Source organism: Zea mays, chromosome 9 (genome assembly GCF_902167145.1).
Source record: "Zea mays cultivar B73 chromosome 9, Zm-B73-REFERENCE-NAM-5.0, whole genome shotgun sequence".
Taxonomy (NCBI): domain Eukaryota; kingdom Viridiplantae; phylum Streptophyta; class Magnoliopsida; order Poales; family Poaceae; genus Zea; species Zea mays.
The window spans coordinates 89,846,832-89,872,014 of NC_050104.1; the positions used below are offsets into that span (position 1 = coordinate 89,846,832).

The window sequence follows — 25,183 nt, forward strand, 5'->3', positions numbered from 1 at the left end:
GACGTCTCGCCCCGATCCAAAACTTTGGATATAACTAACGGATGCAAATTTATCTAATCCTGAAGTACTCACTAAATAAAATCATGTCTCATTTATTTCTATCAATCTCATTTGATTCGACCTATTTTTCGCTAAAATCTGGAGTTAGAAATATCTACGAATTTCTAAAAACAAAAAGAGAAAAGAAAATTAAAAAAAAGAAAATATCTCCTATCTCTATCCCGACGCCGTCCACGCCCTGAATTTTCTACGGCCGCCGCTTAACGCTGAGAAGAAAAAAAATCCTGCGCGCTTATCTCCTTCGCTCTGCTCGGTTCCTCCAGCGCCGCTCGGCCCTTGCTTCCCTCCCTCCTCAAGCACGCCACGCTCTGCTCGCCCAAACTGCACGCCGTGGCTCCCTCCCCCAAGCTCCCTTCCATGGCGTCCTCCTTGCGCGCGCGAAGCCCCTGCGCTCGCCGGCGTTCCTCCCTGGCCCTCCCTGCCGCGCGCCCAGCCGCTCCTCCCTCCTCTGCGCGCTCTGCTTCTTTGTGCGCGCGGGCTCGCCGTCTCCAGCTCCTCGCCATGGACGCACGCAGATCCTTCAAGGTTTCCCCCATGGCGCGCCCCCAGCCTCTGCTCCTCGGTTCTCCTTTCCTGTGCGCCATCACATCTCCCCTCATCCATGGTAGCTCCCTCACGGCGCTCCCTCTGCTCTCTCCCATGGCGCCTCCCCTTGCTAGGATTCCAGCGCCCGGATCTTCTCTCTCCCATGGCGCTCGGTCCTGCTCGACGCCCTGTCTCTCTCCCTCCGCTCACGCCCGCTTCCTGGCCGCGGTTTCTCCCTTCCCCGAAGCTCCCTCCTCCAGCCGCAAGCTCCCCCTGCTCGGCCTTCGTCCCCATGGCGGCTTCCCCTCCTCGAGCTCTCTCGCCGTGGATTCTCCCTGCGTGGACACCAGCCGAGCCCCCTGCGTCGCGCCTTGTTCCCCGCGCGCGCTCCAGCTGCTCTACTCCGGCTCGCGGAGCTCCCTTCCCTGCATCCATGGCAGCCATCGCTGTTGAGTTCCCTGGCCGTCGCGCTCCCTGGTGGGTGAGCTGGCCGAGCTCCCTCTCCCGTAGTGCATTGGCCTCCATCCGAGCTCACCCTGGTCTGATAGAGGTCCCTGCGAGCTCCACCAGTCTGACCCAAGCCGTCATGTGCCTCTGGTCACTGCTCTTTGCCTTCGACTCCATGGCTGTGGTGCTCATTTCCCTCGCCGTGGAGCTCCTACGCGCACACCTCTGCTCGGCCTCTGCTCGATGCCCAGTGCGCCGTTTCTGCTCCCTCGCCATGGTCACCCAGCCCAGCCATGCCTGTTCCCTCCCTGTGCTTGCCCCAGCCCCTGCTTTTCCCCTGGTCGCCCATGGCACCGATCTGTCCGCCCTGCCGTCGCTCAGCTCGTGCGTGCCCTGTGTATTTTCCCTGCTCGGCGTACTCCCTCGCTGGTGGTCGAGCAGCTCACTCATGGTGCCCAGCTCGTACTCCCTCGCCGGTGGTCGAGCAGCTCACTCATGGTGCCCAGTTCGCGTCCACCTCCTCTGTTATTGACACCATGCGCTCGGCTTCTCTAGCGCCGATCCACGCTCGTCCATGTCGCCATCGTCGTGTCGTCGCTGGTGATAGCTTCTCGTGCCGTCGAGCCCGTCGTTTTCCCTGTCCAGTGCTCGCGCGGTTTCCTGCTCGCCAGCACGCCCTCTCGGCTCGCTCGGCCTTAATCCCCATCGCGTCATTGACCTCGCCGTCGTCTTGGTCGTCGATGCCACGCAACCATCCACGTGTTGTAGTCCTCACGGACACCGCTTCACACCATCACCCTGTTTTCATCATCCGTAGCGTCGTCGTCGGGATGTCCTAGCTGCAACACCAGCGCCCTCGACCGTGCCCAAAGCTCTATATTGGATTTATCAGCGTGCTACTCGTCCGCTGGCTCCTCGCCGTCGACTCTCGGCACCACAAGCTCATTTTCCCTTATGCACATCTCCTCAGACCCTGTTTTATCACGCGTATGCATTATCGATCTCATCATCGTTTCGTGCATCCTCAAGAAATACAAAGCGTCGGGTGAAGACAAAGCTAGCAGCGTGATATTCACCAAGTGCTCGACAAAAAGCTCGAACAAGTTGTCGATCGTCATCCTCGTCTACGCCAAGATCCGAGAAGATTAGGCGCAGAAGAAAATAAATCAGTATGTGGCCGGAGAATACTCGATGCGGATAAAGATGAAGTGTGATTCGACGCAGCACTCACCCTATTTCCGGTGAAATGCTGAGCTGAAAGGCGTCGTCGATTTCGTGGTTTCAAGTTGGATTTAATTGATGGTAAGTTGCTTCGTTATTCCAGTCAACTAGGTGTTTAATTCGCTACCACGTAGCACTATTTAGGTCTGTAATATTCCTATCTATATGCATTCATGTGCATCGTGCATTTCAATTAGGTACGATAATTAATCACGTGATGCGGAAGACGAACCAAGTCGACCCCATGCGTGGGCAACTCCGCATGGTGATGCTGATGGACGAACCTGCCTGATCAAGTGCCAGGACAAGGATGATCGTCAAGTGAACATCGCCTTACAAACACTAACCTAGTGTTATTCAGGCAAGCCCCGGTGCATTTGCCACCTCCTTGCTGTTTTAAAATCTTTATCACCTTGTTTGATGCATTAGGTGATAGGAGTTGTGTGCTAAACCATTGATGCATTTCCTTCCTTGGAACATTGATTTCCCTTCCATGATACCTTTTTGAAAAGAATTTTATGATGCTTAGCATTGCTTTAGCAAACAAAAATGTTTTATTTTAAAACAAAAGTGATGCTTCAGTGGGTGGGAAGTTTTCAAAAATAAAACTTGATGGTGGATCCATCACGGCCGTGATGGGTTCAACATCGGAAAAGATGTACCTCTACCAGGTACCAAACTTTGGGTTGAAAATAATAAAGGTGAGACCGGGCGGTTGACTTGCACGAGAAGGGAGTCTCGGTGTAGTGTCTCCGTCTGAGTCGATTAAGGACCGTCTCGATGTAGGCTTGATGATTGTGGACCTTTTAACTGGTCACATGCCTCATCATGGGTAAGATTTGCCTCGGGCAGACTAATACCAGAATAAAACAACACGCAATGGGAGTGGAGAGATGGCGAGAGTAGCGTGTACCCTCCGTGGCAAGAGGCTGGACGGTGGTGTATCTATGCTCTCGGTTGGCGTGAACCTGATCTGGTCTTAAGAACCCCGGTGGCGAGTTGACATATGCAAGGGTTAAGTGCTACATATGTCGTGTGATTGGAGATCCCCAGCTGGGTATTAATCGATTCAGATCGTCGTTACTTCTCGGACATGAAGACTTGGTCACTGACCTACACGTAGCAATCCAGTGAACTAAAGGGATGATGAAAAGACGGCTAGTATAGGCCAAGTGCTTGAACTAGGGTAGAAAGAACTCTAGATGTAGGTAACTTTACTTAACTTGACAAGTAAAAATGGATTTTTAAGGATCCACTCATAGTAAGCTTTTCTGCAAATCAGAGTCTTTGATTCTTGATAAGCCATACCTTGAATCCCTCTGCCAGCATACCCTTGAGAGTCTTTTCTTTAGTCGGGTAAGTCTTGCTGAGTAATTCGATACTCAGGGTTTTATTCCCTGTTGTTTTTCAGGTTATAGTTTTGTGCTACTGATGATGGTGTTAAGTGCCGGTGGGCTCGGCCTTCTTATAAGTCTAAGTAACTCTTCTATACTTCTTATTGAGGATGGTCACTTAAGCTAGCATATATTTCAAAACTATAAATAATTTATAACATTTCAAAGTTTATTCTTTGAACCTTTTTTTAATCACTCCGATCATGTACAATGTAAACTTGATGTAACTTGTAAAATTTGGTAATAAGATTTCCGCTGCAAAATGTTGGTGTGTGTGATTTGTGTTACTTAATCTTGCGATCCTGGTTATAAGTGGTTTATCCAGGGTCTTTGGGACACTCGGACAGATCCTGTTAAGTTGTCTGGTGCACATGCATAGCCGTCTGAGGTCTTTGAGACAAGGGCATGTGCATGTGGGCCCAATAACTTGGGAGGTTCTGCCACAGAATCTATAGAGCTAGATATATTTTAATGGGGAATAATCTAAGTTGACGAGTTATCTTATAAACATTTTTATGCCTATATGTATATGCAGATGCAATTATGGACATTACTCCATAATTCATCACACTCAATCAAAGAACCAAATCAGACAGGTATCATAAGAACAAGCATTCAAGCACATAGATACCTATAAAAATAGTTTTGTTTTTGTTCCTAAGATTAGGTCTCCTATTCCTAAGGGTCACTTTGGGTATAGGATTTCAAAGTGTGAAATCCACTTTTGTCTTCAGAAGAGAAAAGGTAAGAGTAATCAGAGTAAAGCAACAATAGATTAGAAAAGATTAAGGAAAGTGTAGAAAGAATTAGAGTAGCAAAGGTAAGTAGGTAAGGGTTGTCTAGTTCTATCTAGGTTCGTCCTATAGTCAACATTCCTATGATACCACTTCTGTCACACCCGTGTTTTAGGGGCACCAAACTCGGGCGCGAACTTCATCAAGTGTGTGCTAGGACCAAGTATCATACATATGATGACTCATGGTACAGAAACGAATGTCACATCTTTAATATATAATGGAGTTCTATACAAAATTATTAAATAATTACATCATACGAAGACAACAATCCAGCAACCAAACTTTACTAGGAGACAACGACCTAGTCCTCTCACGAACTCATCGCGACATCCTTCCTGCTCCTCATCCTACAGTACCTTTTCTTGACCTGGGGGGATGTGAGTACAACAAGGGTGAGCTCACATATATTCATCACTCAACAAGTTGTGGGCAATAATGTGCATGAGCTCACTGGTGGGGGCTCATGTGAAGTGTAAGGCTTACCAAAGGAGATGGTTAAAGCTGAGTACACATCCCCACACATTAGGGTTTGGGGTTTTGCTTAGATCATATCTGTTATCGAACAATTCACCGTTCATCGGCTTGTTATACCTCACCTCGTGATCAACACAGTTTTGATTGCGTTCTACCTGTTCTTGCTTGTGTTCTTGATTGTGCTTGCAGGGATAAGCCCTCGTGACGAGGTCACTCGTGTGTCACAGGTGATAACCAACGGGGCAGTGGTGTAGTGGTTGCGAGGATCCGTTCGCTCGGAGCCTTGGATCATCAACGTCGAGATCTCCACCCAATCAAGTTATCATACCTCACGGAAGAATGGGCCTTCTCTCCTATCAAGAGCCTTCGAAGAGCTAAAGCAGTATTTGATAGACCTAACAACACTAACTCCACCAACGCCAGGGGCTCCTCTGTTGTTATATGTGGCAGCTTCGCACTCAGCGGTAAGTGCAACACTCGTCCAGGAGAAGCTTGAAGGCCAAGTCAAAAAGCAAGCCCCAATATACTTTGTATCCGAAGTTCTTAGTTTATCAAAGAAAAATTATACAGAGTTGGAGAAGGTGCTGTATGCTGTTTTAATGGCCTCCAGGAAGCTTCGGCACTATTTTCAGGCATACAATATAGTTGTTCCTTCTTCACAACCGTTGAAGGATATTATGAGAAATAGAGAAGCTACTGGAAGGGTTGGAAAATGGGCTGCGGAGCTCAATGAATTTTGTATTGATTATGTGCATAGATCTTCGATTCAATCTCAAGCATTGGCAGACTTCATTGCTGACTGGACGCCAGGGGCTCAGGAAGAAGAAACGAATAAAGATGCTGAAGTTTGGACAGTATTTTGCGATGGATCTTGGGGAACCTTCGGAGCAGGAGCAGCTGCTGTGTTGGTTGCACCTTCCAAAGTTAAAACTTGTTATGCAACAAGACTTGATTTCAGTTGCACAAATAATATTGCTGAGTACGAAGCTTTACTTTTGGGTCTTCGGAAGTTAAAGGCGATGGGAATCAGGTGGGCGGTTCTTAAAACTGATTCCCAAGTTATTTCTGGTCATATTGATAAAAGTTATAAAGCAAGAGATCCGAAGCTTGAAAAATATTTAGACACGGTCCGAAGGATTGAGGCTTCCTTTGAAGGCTTTTCTGTTAAAAATATTTCTCGTGGAGAAAATGAATATGCTGATTTATTAGCTAAGTCAGCAGCACAGGGACTGCCCTTACCTTCGGAAGTATTTTTCGAAATAATAAAAGCACCTTCAGTTGAGCTTCTTGAAAGAGCGGTCCTCAACATATCCCCTGTTTATAGTGAAGACTGGAGAACTGAGATCATCTCTTTCCTTTAGGGTAACTTTCTTTCAGATGACGAAGCTTATAACAGGAGGATAGAGGCAAGAGCTCGACCATATGTTATAATAGAATGGGAACTATACAAGCGTGGGTCTGTTCTCCATTACTCAAGTGTTTATCCAGAGCCGAAGGTATAGAATTGATGAAGGAAATACACGCAGGCCTACGTGGATCTCACATTGGATCTAGGCCTTTGCTTGGAAAAGTTTTCCGCCAAGGATTTTATTGGCCAAAGGCAGCTTCGGATGCAGCGGAATTAGTCCAAAAGTGCGAAGGTTGTCAGAAATGTGCAAGAGATCAAAAACAACCTTCGTCTTTAACTCAGTTAATACAACCCACTTGGCCGTTGCAAAGGTGGGGCCTTGATTTGTTAGGTTCGTTACCACCAGCACAAGGCAACTTAAGATATGTTGTAGTGGCAGTGGAATATTTTTCTAAGTGGATTGAGGCAAAGCCTTTAGCCACAATAACTTCGGTCACTATTCAAAAGTTTTTCTGGCAAAATATTGTTTGTCGCTTCGGAGTGCCGAAGGCCATTACTGTGGATAATGGGACACAGTTTGATTCTGAAGCTTTTAGAGAATTTTGCGATCGAATTGGCACGAAGATCCATTTCGCATCAGTTCGACATCCGGAGTCAAATGGACTTGTTGAAAGAGCTAATGGGATCATAATGACAGGAATAATGAAGTTAATCTGCAATCAGCCCAGGGGAAAGTGGCCAGACGAATTAATCAAAGTGGTGTGGAGCCATAACACAACAGTATCAAGATCAACAGGCTTTACACCATTCAAACTATTGTTTGGTGACGAAGCAATAACTCCGGAAGAAGCCAAAGCAGGATCAATAAGAATAGCAGCATCGGCAGAAGACGAAGCTGAAGCTGATTACTCTGTGGAAAAAGATGCTATAGAAGGGATCAGGCTTCAAGCTGTGGAAAACATCAACAAATACCAAGCTGAAACAATAAAATGGCATGATAGAAAGGTTAGGCTAAAGAACATTGAACCAGGACACTTGGTGCTTCGAAGAGTAGCCAACCCTGAGACAGTAGGCAAATTACAGCTGAAGTGGGAAGGACCTTTTTTGGTAGTATCTTCGTCAAGACCCGGTTCCTATAGATTGAAGGATATGGACGGCAACGACATTCCTAGATCATGGAATGCAACAAGATCTTTTTTGTGGCACCCTTTTCCTTTCCAAAGGGGGAGAAAGGTTTTTAATGGGGCCACAACATGTAATTTTTCTTTTCCTTATTTCAATTCTATAAGAGTGATATCCCCCAAAAATGTAAATGTAAATGCAAAGGAAAAAAGAAAAGAAAACAGGGAGAAACTCAAAAGTCGTTCCTAAGGGAATGCAGAGCTTACAGCGAAAAATAAACGCTGATTCCGCCGAAAGTAAAAGGTGAAGAAGCTCCTAAGGGAGGCTTACATCGAAAAATAAACGCTGATTCCGCCGAAAGTAAAAGGCGAAGAAGCTCCTAAGGGAGGCTTACAGCGAAAAGTCAGCGCTGATATACCGAAAAGTAAACGGTGAAGCCGAAAAGTAAACGGCAAAAAGATTTGAATCATTCCCAAGGGGATGAAGGGCTATGATTATGGTTTTGAATATATATTCCGATATTCATTTGCACGATACATTACATCATGTCATTTGCATTCATAAACATTCATTTAGACATATATAGAATCATCATCATCATACCACACAAAAAAGACAGATGCTTCGGCTATGAGAAAAAAGCTTCTAAGAAAGAGGAAATTTTCATGCTTCGTTGTGTACGAAAAGAAGGGAAGGTGTTTTTCGCCTTCGGCTCAAAAGTGAGGTTTCGTTCACAGCAAAGCAGATTGTACACGGATGAAGGAGACAAGATATATTATAAGGTATGTACAAATTTACATAAGTTTTTTCTACAGTTATATTACAAAAATTTCTCCAGAATTTTTTGCAGGAAAGTCTTTTATAGCAACTATTAAGCTTCCGCCCGTCATTCTTCAGCTTCGTCATCCTGCACATATTAAAAAGCAGAATAAGAAAGGTGCAAATTTCAAGGAGAAGGTAAAAGTAACAAATATAAGTTTCTCACCGGCTTAAGGTGGCTCCGAGCTTCGTCACCAGCCATTTTTCGCCCGCCATTTACCCAAATCTGGGTCATAAATCTGTTTCCAATGCTTCGGGCTAGGCTCGGGATGTCAACCAAATCTGATGGTGACAAGCTGAAGTTGAGCCTATTTAAAATTTTTCCGTGCCTACAGCCAGCCTTCAGGAAAGCAGTAGCTGTGCCTCGAGAAGCTAGCAGGGCACAGAAGTCAGCATGCACAGCAATAACTTCGTCAAGTGCATCAACCTCGCCTTCAATATATTCCAAGGTGCTGGGCAGGTTTTCAGCTGAAGGTGTAAATTTATCAGAGCTGGCTCCGATAGAGTGAAACACATCCTTCAGCCGTTGCACGCATCGGCTGCCGAAATTTAGGCATTTCCCTGAAGCTCCTTTAATGACTTTTGCAAATTTGAATTCTTTTCGATCTTAGTCTTGAGACTTGTTTCGAGGTTGTTCTTTTCCTTCTCAGATTTTTCTGACTTTTTGAGTAATTCATTGTTTAACCTGTCATTTTCGGCTTGGACCTCGGCCAGTGAGCCTTCCATAGAATGGATAACGAAGTCTTTCTTTTCTAAGGCAGCTTCGTGTTCTTTACCTATGATTTCAAGGTCTTGAATGACGAAGTCCTTCTTCAGAGCAGCTTCGTATTTTTCAACTTTGTCTTCTAAATCTTTGATGATAGCTTTGTTTTTCTCCTCTTCAAGATCTTGTTGCATTTTTAGCACTTTACTTAGTAGTATACTCTGCCAAAACAACCTTCGTCAGAAAACGACCTAAAAATAATAATAATAATAAAATAATAATAATATTTTTTACCTTAAAATTAGCATAGAGCAAGCTACCGGCGATATGTTGTCGCTGGTACCTGCAAAGGTCCGCTTCTATCTTCGGCAGGCCAACGCTTTTGGAGAAGGTCCTAACAACTTTGGCCTCGGTGCGATTCCGAAGGCATCTTAGCTTCCCTTCGTTGACCCCACCAAATAGCAGAGACCCTGGTTTATATCCACAGGATATGGCATATTTCTTCAGCTCTTTTTTTCAGCGCCTGTTAATTCTTGTCCAAGTAAATCTTGAAAGTTAAAATTTCCTTCCTCCAAAATGTCTTCAACCTGCTCTTTTCCTTTTTCAGTAGCCGTGTTCACCGCAGCCACAGCAGCTTCTTCTTCAGCCATTTTCAGAAGTATATTGTCAATAACATCAAGTGTGGTTTCCAGGTTAGAATCTTTGGTGGTCCCGGCTTCGGCTCCGGTGGCTTCGGCTCCGGTAGCTTCGGCTCCGGCGGTTTTAGCTTCAGTGGTTTCGGCTCCGGTAGCTTCGACTGCGGCGGCTTCGGCTTCGGTGGTCTCGGCAATGACAATTTTTGACACCGATATCGGTGGTGGTGTCTGATGAATCACATCTGCCACTTGGATAATTCTTCGTTTTTTCGGCTTTGCAGGACTTTCTGCTGCCAAAGCTTCTTTGTCCTTCTGAAAAAACTTCGTCAGTTCTGGTGCCAGCGGACTTAGCTTGACAGGCAAAGGTTCAGTCATTACCTTCAGAATCTCTCCTACTTCGGCAGCAGAAGGTGTCGCAGGAGCTTCCTCCTCTCGGACCAATGTCTTTGATTCTGGAGATGCAGGTTTTGGAGATACAGCTTTTCTTTTTCTTGGAGCAGCTACCTTCGGCTCTGGGCTCAGTTTTTTGGAAATTTCTTGTTCCTTTTTGGCCAATTTGGTGCTTTCCTTGTCAAGGGCGCTGTCAATTCTTTTTCTCTTCGGGCCTTCGGCATCTCCGCCCAGTTGCTCATAATCAGGATACTCAAAATTCAAGGCATCTAACACCCGATTCAATCTTCGTTTGGGGCGACTACCGAAGGCTGCTGTCATCAACTGATCTTCTTTCTTAGAATAATTTCCGAGGATATCGTTGCACATAATCTCGATTGTGTCCAACCACTCCTGGCAGGGTTTTTTAAAGTGTTTCTTAAACTTGTAATAATAAGGCAATCGAATAAGTTCTCCCTTTTTCTTCTCTCCCTCCAGCTTCGGCATCTCCCAATCCCTCATTGTTGGGAACACTTTAAAAGCCAGAAATTCCTGCACCAAGTCTCTAGTGCCAATGTGATCTGAAATCACGCGAAATTCAGCCAGAGCAATTTGGCTCGGGCTCCCCCTTATCATGTTGCATCCGGGCCTCGTTTCTCCGAAGGTTAGCTCTAGTGGACTCTGGACCAATTTATCTTCATCTTTATCAACTTTAACATAAAACCACTCAGATTTCCATCCGGCTGGCCATTTGTTTGGTAGCTTATCACTGGAAACTTCGTAGTCTTGCGATAAGCAAAGTTGTAACATCCAAAATTCTCATGAAGACCATCTCCTCTGGCTTTAGTCTGATAGTGTAGTTCATGGACTCGGCAGAAACCTTCGCCGAACGGTTCCACTCCTTGACTACGAAGGGCCCAAATATAAACACTTAATCTAACAATGGCATTAGGGGTCAGCTGATGAAGGTAAACCCCAAATTTCTTCAAAACATCAGCAATCATCCCATTCAAAGGAAATCTTAATCCTGCTTTAAAGAAGCTTTTGAACACTACTACCTCATTCTTTTCCGGCTTCGGAGTAGTTTCCTCTCCGCCAAAACGAACCAGCTCCTTTTTTGCTTCGCTGAAGTAGCCCAACTTCACCATTTTTGGAAGGTCAGCTTCAGAGATGTTGGACTTTCCAAAGTCCAAATGACTAGGTTTAGTTGGTACCCCGCAGCTGAACTCATCCTCAGAACCAACTTCTTCAACATCAGCTTGTGTTGCTTCAGCAGCAGGTGTGTCCTCTGCTGTAACTAGCCCGGAGCGCCTCATCGCTTCAGAAATCGGAACAGTTTCAACAGCTTCGGCCTCATCTCCATCACGCTCAACTCTAGCAGTAGAGCGCACTCTGGCCATTTGATTTTGAATTTCTTAAAAATTCCTTGGAAATTAATAACCTTTTTTCCGAAGCTCTTCTTCTGGCGAAGCAGAGACTAAACTGGAGCTTCGTTTGAATGCGAAAGTCAAGCTTCAGCTATGGTTAAATTTTTGGCAACAAAACAGTGCAATAGCAATGAATGTTGTGGTAACTTCATACCTACCTGTCTGTTTATATAGTGCTGCAGGTAAGAAGGTGAATCATCAGGATTTTTACACCGGGAAAACAGTCGCTCGCACCCACTGCACGGTGGGCCGCAAAAACCAAAAAGTGAACCTGCATGGTGGGACTGCTCCACGCTCGGAAACTGTATCGTTTCTCGACAACGAGCTCAGGGAAGGTGTTTTTTGGACCTTCGGCTTCCTGAAGCCTAAGAGACTTTTTTCAAGGATCAAGCTCGTTACGAAAAACGATCTAGCACAGCGAAGGGGCTACTGTTGGGACCATGCTTCGTCGCCAAAGGTCCTGCGGAAAGAAACAGCTTCGGCTGAAGCTGCTCGTACGTAATGCCGAAGGTACCATTCATGAAGCTTCGGTATTATAACATATCCGAAGATGAAGAGTCGAACCGACTTAAAGATAGAATGACCTTTTAGTCCATAAGGGTCTGAGTCATTGTTGTAAACTTTTATGAGGGGCATGATTATAATTCATCACAGGCTGTGTCCTGTGCCTATTAATAGTGAACAGTATTCCTTTACTGTTCACGCAATCCTGTAACTGCTAACGCATTACTCTGGAATTATTGCTCTCTGTCAAGGCAAAGGTATAAATGTAATCAAACATCATGTTTTAATATCTCAGTTTATATGATAAAATGAGTTATTCTTAATATTCTTTAACGTTTTATACTTCATATTTTATTCTGCATTATGTTGGGGACTTGTTCTCAAATGCTATGAATTAAGAACAAGGCAACATAAAATGTTAAATATTAAAGCCCTTCGTCCGCTGAAGCATTATTTCCCTGAGGATTTAATGAGCTTCGAACAAAGGTCAAAAGATGATGAACTACAAATGTCTCACTTTCGTAGTTAGAAGTAAAATAATGCAGAATAAAATATGAAGTATAAAACGTTAAAGAATATTAAGAATAACTCATTTTATCATATAAACTGAGATATTAAAACATGATGTTTGATTACATTTATACCTTTGCCTTGACAGAGAGCAATAATTCCAGAGTAATGCGTTAGCAGTTACAGGATTGCGTGAACAGTAAAGGAATACTGTTCACTATTTATAGGCACAGGACATAGCCTGTGAGGAATTACAATCATGCCCCTCATAAAAATTTACAACAATGACTCAGACCCTTATGGACTAAAAGTTCATTCTATCTTTAAGTCGGTTCGACTCTTCATCTTCGGATATGCTATAATACCGAAGCTTCATGAATGGTACCTTCGACATTACATACGAGCAGCTTCAGCCGAAGCTGTTTCTTTCCGCAGGACCTTCGGCGACAAAGCATGGTCCCAACAGTAGCCCCTTCGCGGTGCTAGATCGTTTTTCGTAATGAGCTTGATCTGTGAAAAAAGTCTCTTAGGCTTCAGGAAGCCGAAGGTCCGAAAAACACCTTCCCTGAGCTCGTTGTCGAGAAACGATACAGTTTCCGAGCGTGGAGCGGTCCCACCATGCAGGTTCACTTTTTGGTTTTTGCGGCCCACCGTGCAGTGGGTGCGAGCGACTGTTTTCCCGGTGTAAAAATCCTGACGATTCACCTTCTTACCTGCAGCACTATATAAACAGACAGGTAGGTGTGAAGTTACCACAGTATTCATTGCTATTGCACTGTTTTGCTGCCAAAAATTTAACCATAGCCGAAGCTTGACTTTCACATTCAAACGAAGCTCCAGTTTAGTCTCTGCTTCGCCAGAAGAAGAGCTTCGGAAAAAAGGTTATTAATTTCCAAGGAATTTTTAAGAAATTCAAAATCAAATGGCCAGAGTGCGCTCTACTGCTAGAGTTGAGCGTGATGGAGATGAGGCCGAAGCTGCTGAATCTGTTCCGATTTCTGAAGCGATGAGGCGCTCCGGGCTAGTTACAGCAGAGGACACACCTGCTGCCGAAGCAACACAAGCTGATGTTGAAGAAGTTGGTTCTGAGGATGAGTTCAGCTGCGGGGTACCAACTAAACCTAGTCATTTGGACTTTGGAAAGTCCAACATCTCTGAAGCTGACCTTCCAAAAATGGTGAAGTTGGGCTACTTCAGCGAAGCAAAAAAGGAGCTGGTTCGTTTTGGCGGAGAGGAAACTACTCCGAAGCCGGAAAAGAATGAGGTAGTAGTGTTCAAAAGCTTCTTTAAAGCAGGATTAAGATTTCCTTTGAATGGGATGATTGCTGATGTTTTGAAGAAATTTGGGGTTTACCTTCATCAGCTGACCCCTAATGCCATTGTTAGATTAAGTGTTTATATTTGGGCCCTTCGTAGTCAAGGAGTGGAACCGTTCGGCGAAGGTTTCTGCCGAGTCCATGAACTACACTATCAGACTAAAGCCAGAGGAGATGGTCTTCATGAGAATTTTGGATGTTACAACTTTGCTTATCGCAAGACTATGAAGTTTCTAGTGATAAGCTACCGAAGCAAATGGCCAGCCGGATGGAAATCTGAGTGGTTTTATGTTAAAGTTGATAAAGATGAAGATAAATTGGTCCAGAGTCCACTAGAGCTAACCTTCGGAGAAACGAGGCCCCGATGCAACATGATAAGGGGGAGCCCGAGCCAAATTGCTATGGCTGAATTTCGTGTGATTTCAGATCACATTGGCACTAGAGATTTAGTGCAGGAATTTCTGGCTTTTAAAGTGTTCCCAACAATGAGGGATTGGGAGATGCCGAAGCTGGAGGGAGAGAAGAAAAAGGGAGAACTTATTCAATTGCCTTATTATTACAAGTTTAAGAAACACTTTAAAAAACCCTGCTAGGAGTGGTTGGACACAATCGAGATTATGTGCAACGATATCCTCGGAAATTATTCTAAGAAAGAAGATCAGTTGATGACAGCAGCCTTCGGCAGTCGCCCCAAACGAAGATTGAATCGGGTGTTAGATGCCTTGAATTTTGAGTATCCTGATTATGAGCAACTGGGCGGAGATGCCGAAGGCCCGAAGAGAAAAAGAATTGCCAACGCCCATGACAAGGAAAGCACCAAATTGGCCAAAAAGGAACAAGAAATTTCCAAAAAACTGAGCCCAGAGCCGAAGGTAGCTGCTCCAAGAAAAAGAAAAGCTGTATCTCCAAAACCTGCACCTCCAGAACCAAAGACATTGGTCCGAGAGGAGGAAGCTCCTGCGACACCTTCTGCTGCCGAAGTAGGAGAGATTCTGAAGGTAATGACTGAACCTTTGCCTATCAAGCTAAGTCCGCTGGCGCCAGAACTGACAAAGTTTTTTCAGAAGGACAAAGAAGCTTCGGCAGCAGAAAGTCCTGCAAAGCTGAAAAAACAAAGAATTATCCAAGTGGCAGATGTGATTCATCAGACACCGCCACCGATATCGGTGTCAAAAATTGTCATTGCCGAGCCCAGCGGAGCCGAAGCCGCCGCAGCCGAAGCTACCGGAGCCGAAACCACAGAAGCTGAAACCGCCGGAGCTGAAGCTACTGGAGCCGAAGCCACCGGAGCCGAAGCCGGGACCACCGAAGATTCTAACCTGGAAACCACACTTGATGTTATTGACAATATACTTCTGAAAATGGCTGAATAAGAAGCTGTTGTGGCTGCGGTGAACACAGCTACTGAAAAAGGAAAAGAGCAGGTTGAAGACATTTTGGAGGAAGGAAATTTTAACTTTCAAGATTTACTTGGACAAGAATTAACAGGCACTGAAAAAGAAGAGCTGAAGAAATATGCCATATCCTGTGGATATAAACCAGGGTCTCTGCTATTTGGTGGGGTCAACGAAGGGAAGCTAAGATGCCTTCGGAATCGCACCGAGGCCAAAGTTGTTAGGACCTTCTCCAAAAGCGTTGGCCTACCAAAGATAGAAGCGGACCTTTGCAGGTACCAGCGACAACATATCGCCGGTAGCTTGCTCTATGCTAATTTTAAGGTAAAAAATATTATTATTATTATTTTTATTATTATTATTATTATTATTATTATTATTATTTAGGTCGTTTTCTCACGAAGGTTGTTTTGGCAGAGTATACTACTAAGTAAAGTGCTAAAAATGCAACAAGATCTTGAAGAGGAGAAAAACAAAGCTATCATCAAAGATTTAGAAGACAAAGTTGAAAATTACGAAGCTGCTCTGAAGAAGAAGGACTTCGTCATTCAAGACCTTGAAATCATAGTTAAAGAACACGAAGCTGCCTTAGAAAAGAAAGACTTCGTTATCCATTCTATGGAAGGCTCACTGGCCGAGGTCCAAGCCGAAAATGACAGGTTAAACAATGAATTACTCAAAAAGTCAGAAAAATCTGAGCAGGAAAAGAACAACCTCGAAACAAGTCTCAAGACTGAGATCGAAAAGAATTCAAATTTGCAAAAGTCATTAAAGGAGCTTCAGGAGAAATGCCTAAATTTCGGCAGCCGATGCGTGCAACGGCTGAAGGATGTGTTTCACTCTATCGGAGCCAGCTCTGATAAATTTACACCTTCAGCTGAAAACCTGCCCAGCACCTTGGAATATATTGAAGGCGAGGTTGATGCACTTGACGAAGTTATTGCTGGGCATGCTGACTTTTGTGCCCTGCTAGCTTCTCGAGGCACAACTACCGCTTTCCTGAAGGCTGGCTGTACGCACGAAAAAATTGTAAATAGGCCCAACTTCAGCTTGTCACCAGCAGATTTGGTTGACATCCCGAGCCTAGCCCGAAGCATTGGAAACAGATTTATGACCCAGATTTGGGTAAATGGCGGGCGAAAAATGGCTGGTGACGAAGCTCAGAGCCACCTTAAGCCGGTGAGAAACTTATATTTGTTACTTTTACCTTCTCCTTGAAATTGGCACCTTTCTTATTATGCTTTTTAATGTGCAGGATGACGAAGCTGAAGAATGACGGGCTGAAGCTTAATAGTTGCTATAAAAGACTTTCCTGCAAAAAATTCTGGAGAAATTTTTGTAATATAACTGTAGAAAAAACTTATGTAAATTTGTACATACCTTATAATATATCTTGTCTCCTTCATCCGTGTACAATCTGCTTTGCTGTGAACAAAACTTCACTTTTGAGCCGAAGGCGAAAAACACCTTCCCTTTTTTCGTACACAACGAAGCATGAAAATTTCCTCTTTCTTAGAAGCTTTTTTCTCATAGCCGAAGCATCTGTCTTTTTTGTGTGGTATGATGATGATGATTCTATATATGTCTAAATGAATGTTTATGAATGCAAATGACATGATGTAATGTATCGTGCAAATGAATATCGGAATATATATTCAAAACCATAATCATAGCCCTTCATCCCCTTGGGAATGATTCAAATCTTTTTGCCGTTTACTTTTCGGCTTCACCGTTTACTTTTCGGTGTATCAGCGCTGACATTTCGCTGTAAGCCTCCCTTAGGAGCTTCTTCGCCTTTTACTTTTGGCGGAATCAGCGTTTATTTTTCGCTGTAAGCTCTGCATTCCCTTAGGAACGACTTTTGAGCTTCTCCCTGTTTTCTTTTCTTTTTTCTTTGCATTTACATTTACATTTTTGGGGGATATCACTCTTATAGAATTGAAATAAGGAAAAGAAAAATGACATGTTGTGGCCCCATTAAAAACCTTTCTCCCCCTTTGGAAAGGAAAAGGGTGCCACAAAAAAGAATAGAAAAAATTACATCAAGCTAAACATAATATCGCCGAAGCTCATCCGCATTCCATGATCTAGGAATGTCGTTGCCGTACATATCCTTCAATCTGTAGGAACCGGGTCTTGACGAAGATACTACCAAAAAAGGTCCTTCCCACTTCAGCTGTAATTTGCCTACTGTCTCAGGGTTGGCTACTCTTCGAAGCACCAAGTGTCCTGGTTCAATGTTCTTTAGCCTAACCTTTCTATCACGCCATTTTATTGTTTCAGCTTGGTATTTGTTGATGTTTTCCACAGCTTGAAGCCTGATCCCTTCTATAGCATCTTTTTCCACAGAGTAATCAGCTTCAGCTTTGTCTTCTGCCGAAGCTACTATTCTTATTGATCCTGCTTTGGCTTCTTCCGGAGTTATTGTGTCGGCGTTTCGAGACCGGGGGGTCCCTAAGCCGACGAGTGAATGTCGCCGCGTGCCCCAGCCCAGATGGGTCGAGCGCGAGGCCGAGCGCGAAGGGGGGAAGTGAGGCGGCCGAAGACAGGCGTGAGAGAGGTGGGAATCCCGCGGCCTTCGTGTTCGTCCCGCGCCCAGGTCGGGTGCGCTTGCAGTAGGGGGTTACAAGCGTCCACGCGGGAGAGGGAGCGAGCGGCTTCAAGCGAGCGCCTGTCTCGTCCTCGTCCCCGCGCGGCCAACCCTCTCTAAGAGGGCCCTGGTCCTTCCTTTTATAGGCGTAAGGAGAGGATCCAGGCGTACAATGGGGGGTATAGCAGAGTGCTACGTGTCTAGCGGTAAAGAGCTAGCGCCCTAAGTACATGCCGTCGTGGCAGCCGGAGAGATTTTGGCACCCAGCTGGTGTGATGTCGTGGCCGTCGGAGGAGTGCTGGAGCCTGGCGGAGGGACAGCTGTCGGGGCTGTCGAGTCCTTGCTGACGTCATCTTGCTTCCGTAAGGGGGCTGAGAGCCGTCGCCGTCACAGAGTATGCGGGGCGCCATCATTGCCCATCTGGCGGAGCGAGCCAGATGGGACGCCGGTCTTGTTCCCCGTGGCCCGAGTCAGCTCGGGGTAGGGTGATGATGGCGCCTCCTGTTGACGTGGCCGGTCTGCGCCCTAGGTTAGGCGATGTGGAAGCACCTCCGAAGCCGAGGTCGAGTCTGTCTTCTGTGGCCGAGGTCGAGTCCGAGCCCTGGGTCGGGCGGAGCGGAATTCGCCGTCTTCCGGGGCTTAGCCCGAGTCCGAGCCTTGGGTCGGGCGGAGCAGAGTTCGCCGTCTTCCAGGGCTTAGCCCGAGTCCGAGCCCTGGGTCGGGCGGAGCAGAGTTCGCCGTCTTCCGGGGCTTAGCCCGAGTCCGAGCCCTGGGTCGGGCGGAGCGGAGTTCGCCATCTTTCGGGGCTTAGCCCGAGTCCGAGCCCTAGGTCGGGCGAAACGGAGCTTCCTATGGTGCCTGCGGCCGGGCCTGACTGCCTGTCAGCTTCACTCTGTCAAGTGGCACCGCAGTCGGAGCGGCACAGGCGGCGCTGTCTTTCTATTAGGCCGGTCAGTGGAGCAGCGAAGTGACGGCGGTCACTTCGGCTCTGTCAGCTGGGGGGCGCGCGTCAGGATAAAAGGTGTCAGGCCACCTTTGCATTAAATGCTCCTGCGATTTGGTCGGTCGGTGCGGCGATTTGGTCAGGGTTGCTTCTTGGCGAAGACAGGGCCTCGGGCGAGCCGGAAATATGTTCGCCGCTGGAGGGGGGCCTCGGGCGAGACGGAGATCCTCCGGGGTCGGCTGCCCTTGTCCGAGGCTAGGCTCGGGCGAGGCGTGATCGAGTCCCTCGAATGGACTGATCCCTGACTTAATCGCACCCATCAGGCCTTTGCAGCTTTATGCTGATGGGGGTTACCAGCTGAGAATTAGGAGCCTTGAGGGTACCCCTAATTATGGTCCCCGACAGTAGCCCCCGAGCCTCGAAGGGAGTGTTAGCACTCGCTTGGAGGCTTTCGTCGCACTTTTTTGCAAGGGGACCAGCTTTTCTCGGTTGCGTTTTGTTCCGGTGGGTGCGTGCGAGCGCACCCGCCGGGTGTAGCCCCCGAGGCCTCGGAGGAGTGGTTTCACTCCTTCGAGGTCTTAATGCCTTGCGTAATGCCTCGGCTGGTCTGGTCATTCCCTCATGCGAGCTGGCCGTAGCCCGGGTGTACGGTCGGGTCCCAAGTTCTCGGGCTGGTATGTTGACGCCGTCAACGGTTCGGCCGGAGCCAGGTTTGCGAGAGCAGCCCCCGAGCCTCTGCACAGGGCGAGAGGGCGATCAGGGACAGACTCGACTTTTTTACATACGCCCCTGCGTCGCCTTTCCGCAAGGAGGAGGGGGGGAAAGCGCCATGTTGCCCTCGATGGGTGCCGAACATGGTGTTTCCGGTGAGCTGCAGGCGGGTAATCCGAGTGGACGTCCGTGCCCCATTCGTTAGGGGTCGGCTAGGGGCCCAGAGGCACGCCCAAAAGTACCTGCGGGTGATCTGCCGGACCCGGTCCCCTGGCGACGGGGTCCGAGGGCTCGATGCCTCCCTCTGATGGGATTCCGTTACAAGATCGTTCCCGCTGGTCTCGGAAATGTCCTAGGGTACCTCGGGAGCGCAGCCCGAGCCTCGGTTATGTATCGAACGTACCCATGGTCATCCCTCGCTCTGTGTCTGAGGCAACTGTGAACCCTTCGGGGGCCAGCCTTCGAACCCCTGATCAGTAGTGGGCGCGGAGCCCGAGTAGCCTGAGGCGGCCGTTGAACCCTTCCGAGGGGCCGGCCTTCGAACCTCTGACCAGTAGTGGGTGTAGGGCCCACGCGATCTGAGGCGGCTGTTGAACCCTTCCGAGGGGCCAGCCTTCGAACCTCTGATCAGTAGGGAGGCTCGGAGCCTGGTTCCTTCACGGGAAAGGATCCTTTTCGGGGTATCCCCCTTTCCCGGTCCCTGTTGCAAGAGAGAGAAAGAGGAAAAAAGGAAAAGGATACGAAATCGAACGACGCGGCGTACCTTTTTTGACGCGGTCATTATGGCGAAGGCGAAGCGTCGCCCTCTTCTCCTGCCAGAGGCGCCGCCTGTCCCGCCGCGGAGTTAATGCGACAGGGCGAGTGGTTGGCGGGGCGGCCGTTGCGCGTGCGCGAGCCGTTCGAGGAACGGAACACGGGCACATTGTCTTCACGCCGTGAGAGAGGGTTCTCTCTTTGCCCCCGGATGGGACGTGAGCTTGGCTGACGACGCGGCCGCTGCTCCTGCCCGCCTGCCACCGTCATTACTGCCGGCCCATTTTTGGCCGCATTGACCGTCGCACCAGGCTGGCGCCGCTGGGTCGTGCTCTGGGTCGCCTTGAGTCGCGGTACCGGTTCCGCAGTCGAGGAGGCGTGGTGGTGGCTTAAGTGGCGGTGCAGTTGCATGCACGAAGCACTCGGCGCGCAAGTAGTATGACGCGTGGGCCTGGGCCTCCATGCCGGGCGTGTTGGGAGTCGGAGAAGTGCGCCCACTTGGCGCGGTTGCATGCCGCCTGCATGGCTGCCCGCCCTTTCGCCCGCTGGTCTGGGCAAAAGTGGAGAGTCGCTTGTAACCGCTGGGCGGTTGTACGCACCGCGCACGGCGGTTTGGCTTCTTCTGCTCTGAGCCGGCTTGCATGACGTGTGGGACCCAGCCCCCGCGCCGTAGGGAAAGACTTGGAGCGTGTTGGAGAAGACTCAGCCCGCGACGACTGGGGATGCAAGTTGGGAGAGTCACCTTTAAAAGGAGGGTGACCCCCTTGGAAGGCGACCATGTCTTCGCGCTCCCTTATGCATTGTGTCTTCCCACCTTCCAAGCCCTTGGATGGGGGATACCCGCCGTCTTTCCGGCTCGTCGTTGGAGGAACGCAACTCCATGGGAGTTGGTACCTTTCAGCCATCGTTCGGCTTCAAGGATTTTCATCACACAGCCCGGTTGCACCCCTCCGCTGGTGGTCACCCAAAACGGTGACCTCCAGCCCCTGGATGGGGAGAGGCAAGCCGGGCTGTGATCTTGGTCCCGCCCTCAGCCTCGAGGGTGTTCGTCATCCTCGCTGGGGCGGGGAGCGAGGCGAGCTGGGGCTCTACCTCCCGCGTGGGCCGGCGGGCCACCTCTTCTTCCAGCTTCTGGTGGTGGCAACCATCTTCCGGCTCTGCGGAGGAGACATCCTCCAGCCATGCCGGGGAAGGCGAACTATTGCTGCCCAGCTAGGACGCAACATTCCACCCTCTTCCTCGCTTTCGTGGCGAGGACGGGAGCGAGGACCTGCCGGTGCGCTTTGGAGCGGCCCGCTCTTTGGTTTTAATAGCTGGTTCGCGTCCCTTGAGCGGGAACGTGAACGAGAGCCCTCTGGCGGCCGCATCCGTCCTGGGACCATGGCTGCTGCTGCAGAGGTCGCTGGCGGGTCCCCCGGTGCTCGTCGCCCCGCAGGCTCCCCGATGTGGAGGTTGTACATACCCGCGGGGACGGAACCGGAGTTCCATCTGTAATGGCACTTCGAATGCCAGTGTTTTTGTTCATTGTGGCTGTCGAGGCCTGAACATGTATGTAATTTCGGCACGGAGCCGTGTTTTTTCCTCATTTTCGAGCACTAAGACTCGCCTGTTGGTTGTCTGAACCGCTTCACCAAGCGTGAGTTGCCCCGTGCAAAGGTGACGAGTGAGGTATCCGTATCCCGGAGGCGTAGGAGTCCCTCGGCTCGGTCAGCCTTGTTGCCCGAGGCTTCTCTTGCTCAGTTAAAGGAACCCCTCGGCCGCTCTTCGATGAGCCGAGGCCAGGGGTAGCGGTGTCAGCGCGAACTGTAACACCCTGAATTTGGGGGTATAAAATTTCTTTTCTAATATCCACCAAATTCAGGTGTTACTCTCTCAGTTCTTCGATTTCCTTTCTCTTTTCCCAAAAAAATGGAGAATTATTTTGTTTTAATTTAGCGTAAACCTAGTGGAATGAGCCATAGAGGCACTTTGGTTATTGCATTCATATCGTTGCATGGTGTTTCTAAGTGCAAAATGTGTTTGAAACATGTTAACATATCTTATAGAAGCGCTCGGTAAATTTTCATATTTTTCTGGAATTTTTGAAGGCATATATAATATTTTAAGCACAAAATATGGATTTCTAGGCTTTTTCGAATTTTAAAAATAGTAAAATCCGAATTTTAACCGAATTTTCATCTCATCCAAACCCTAGATATATATACATGTCCGGCTTCATCTCGTCGAGCCCGTTCCAGAACACAAAATGTTTCCCCCAAATCCAATCCCTAGCTCCCGGTATTGCTCGCCGAAGTTCGGGGCGGTTCCAACTCCGGCGACAACTCCGGCGAGCAATTACTCCCAATCCGTGCATCGTCTGCCGAATCCGAGGGTACCGCTGCGTTCGTCTCGTCGAGGGCTTCGTCGCAGCGCGTTCGGTTCGTCGATTGGATCCCTAAATCTCCGGCAATCGACGGATTTCCTCTCGGCTCCGGCGAGGGTCTTCTTCCCCGGTGAGAAACCTCCATTGTTGCACCTAGGGTTTCTTCGTTTCTTCGTTTTCCCTTCCGTGCAGAGCATCTCCCACTCTTCCCTCACCTTCCCCGGCGGCGGCGCCCCTCCCCCTCCGTTTTCCCTCCCCGGCGGCGCCCCTTTTCCCCTCCCCGGCGGTGACGGCGGTGGCCGACGGCGGCGCTCGTGCTCCCGCGCCCCACGCCCGCGCGCACCCCTCCCCGACGGCTGTGGCCGCGCCCCGCGCGACCGGTGCGGCCGCGCCCACTCCCAGCCGGCCCGGTCTCGTCCTCCCCTGCGCAGCCCCCTTCCCCTCCTCTCTCTCTCTTCCATGGATGGGAGGAAGAAGATGAGGAGAGGAAGAAGAAGATGGCAATTCTGTAAATTTAGTCCGCGCGAATTACAGTATAGTTTAAAACATTCATAACTTTTGCGTTTTAAACCCAATTCGATCCATTTAGGTTGCGTTAGAATCGTATTAAAATTATCTTAATTTAGAAATATTTATCCCAATTTTTGCATATTTTATTTAATTTAGTTAAACGTTTATTTAACCAGTGGCTACTAGAACGACATTTCAATTTAAAAACCTAATTTAGGAATTCGATTTGTGCATTTATAAGTAGTTACCAATATGATTAACCTTAACTGAAATGTTATTTATTAATAATTATTTAGTTTAATCACATTGTTTATTTATTAGTTTCGCATGTCGGTCCGCGCGTGCCGCGGTGCTGTTTCGCGCACGTCGTCGCGTGTCGTTCGCGAGTGTCGCGCGTGTTGTTCGCACGCGTTGTCGTGTGCCGTTCGCGTTTGTCGCGCGCCTTGCCACGTGCCGTTCACGCGTATCGCGCGTTGTCCGCGCGCTAAGTCGTTTGTGTCCGCGCGTTGCGCACGTCGTGCGTCGTTAATTCGTCTCGCTTAGAATCGCTCATATTCATTAAGTTACTTGCTTAACTGTCAACTATTAAAATAGTAAGTTAGTCAAAACTAAGTAGTAGTATTAATTTACATTTGATTAATATCAATTAATATAATTATGTTGAATTGGATGTTCTAATTAGTACTTGTTTAACGTAAACGTGCTAACCCCTCGACCATAGCTTCGTCTATCATGGTTCCTTTTCTCGCGTAACCGTAGAAGCGCTCTCTATTTTTTATTGCTCGCTTTTATAACATTTTATCTTGTATGGTGTAATGTTCTTATGCATATGTATATGTTTGTTTGCTTGTGCCTGTTCGTCTTCGCTTCACGTTGCGATTAGATCGCGATTCGTTTCTGAGCTTCGAGGAATCGACGGACAAGCTTCGGCGACCAAATGACCTAGCTCTTCGAGTTCTACGAGATTGAAGACCCTGAGCACCTGTTTGGTGAAGGCAAGTGTCCTCTGACCCATTATGTCCTATCTACTTATAATTCACTGTCCCGCATACAATGATCAACCTAAGGATTGACTAGCTTTCTATTTACTTATCCTTGTTTACCCTTTTGGGTTATCATGGTTAGCTTTATGCTATTGCTTTACTTTAATCAATGAACATGATGTGAATATTATGATACGATGATGTTATCCCAATGATGATATTGTGATACTCTAGGGGGCTCGGGCCTTTTCCCTGAGTACCTCTCCGTAAGGACCTGTTCGTGGAGTGACCACCCGGGATAACAGTGCAACCATGGGGGTGAAATGGGACGCCCTTAGCTAATTAATTAGAGGAACTAGAGGTGTAGTTGCTTCGCCGTCGTGCCGTCAATGGGGTCCAGGCACAGTGCTTGCTCTGCCGAGGCTGGGTGCCGAGGTTCTTTTGTTTTGCTTTTGTTAGTCACCCTCCTGCGGGGAGGGGTACTGTGTTTATCAAACTGGAGAAACCTAACGGGCGGCTATGACCTCTAGGGAATCTTTGTAAAAGCTACGTAGTGATACCCTGCCGGACCACCTAGGAAGTGATCAATGGGGAGTCATGATCCCCGGGCAAAGCGGGAATCACGACTCATGGGTAAAGTGTGCGACCTCTGCAGAGGGTAATGAAACTGATATATCAGCCGTGCTCACGGTTAAGAGCAGCCTTGGGATCCTCTTTGATTAGAGATACAGATGGTTCGATATACAATGGTTCTATTTATGGTTTTGGTTCGATGATGATAATGATGTTCCTCGATGAGGAAAGGATTCACGGGTTGGTTATATTATAAAACTTGGCTTCCACTAATAATAAATACCTGACCAACTAAAAGCAACTTCTTTGACCTTAACCCCACATAAAGCTAGTCCACTACAGCCAAACGGGACATTTGCTGAGTACGTTGATGTGTACTCACCCTTGCTTTCACAAAACACCAGGTTGCCTTTGGTGCAATCTATGCTCAGGTAAAGAAGAAGGCGTCGAGGTGGATCTCCAGGAGTTCCAGGACGTCGATGAGTTCGAGGATTAGGCTAGCGACCCCCCCCCAGTCAGCTGCCTGTGGTGGGTTGTTTACGTTGGCTACGTTTCGATTATGTGTACTTTGATTTATATTATGTAAATGACTCTAGTCTGTAATATTATTACTTACTCTTTATTGTAATTCGAAGCATTGTGCTATGATGAGTCATTTATGTAATCGCTGTGTACGTGAATTTCTGATCCTGG

General features: G+C 47.8%; 1 protein-coding gene across 1 annotated transcript; it reads left to right on the top strand.

Annotated features, from left to right (window-relative positions):
* Positions 1 to 311: 311 nt before the first annotated feature.
* LOC118473365 (calphotin-like) lies at positions 312 to 7,609 on the top strand. Its single transcript, XM_035962605.1, has 2 exons — positions 312 to 2,334; positions 2,451 to 7,609. Exon 1 carries the CDS (start codon positions 662 to 664, stop codon positions 1,562 to 1,564), a length of 903 nt encoding a protein of 300 aa, XP_035818498.1. The 5' UTR covers positions 312 to 661; the 3' UTR covers positions 1,565 to 2,334; positions 2,451 to 7,609.
* The last annotated feature ends 17,574 nt before the right edge of the window (positions 7,610 to 25,183 follow it).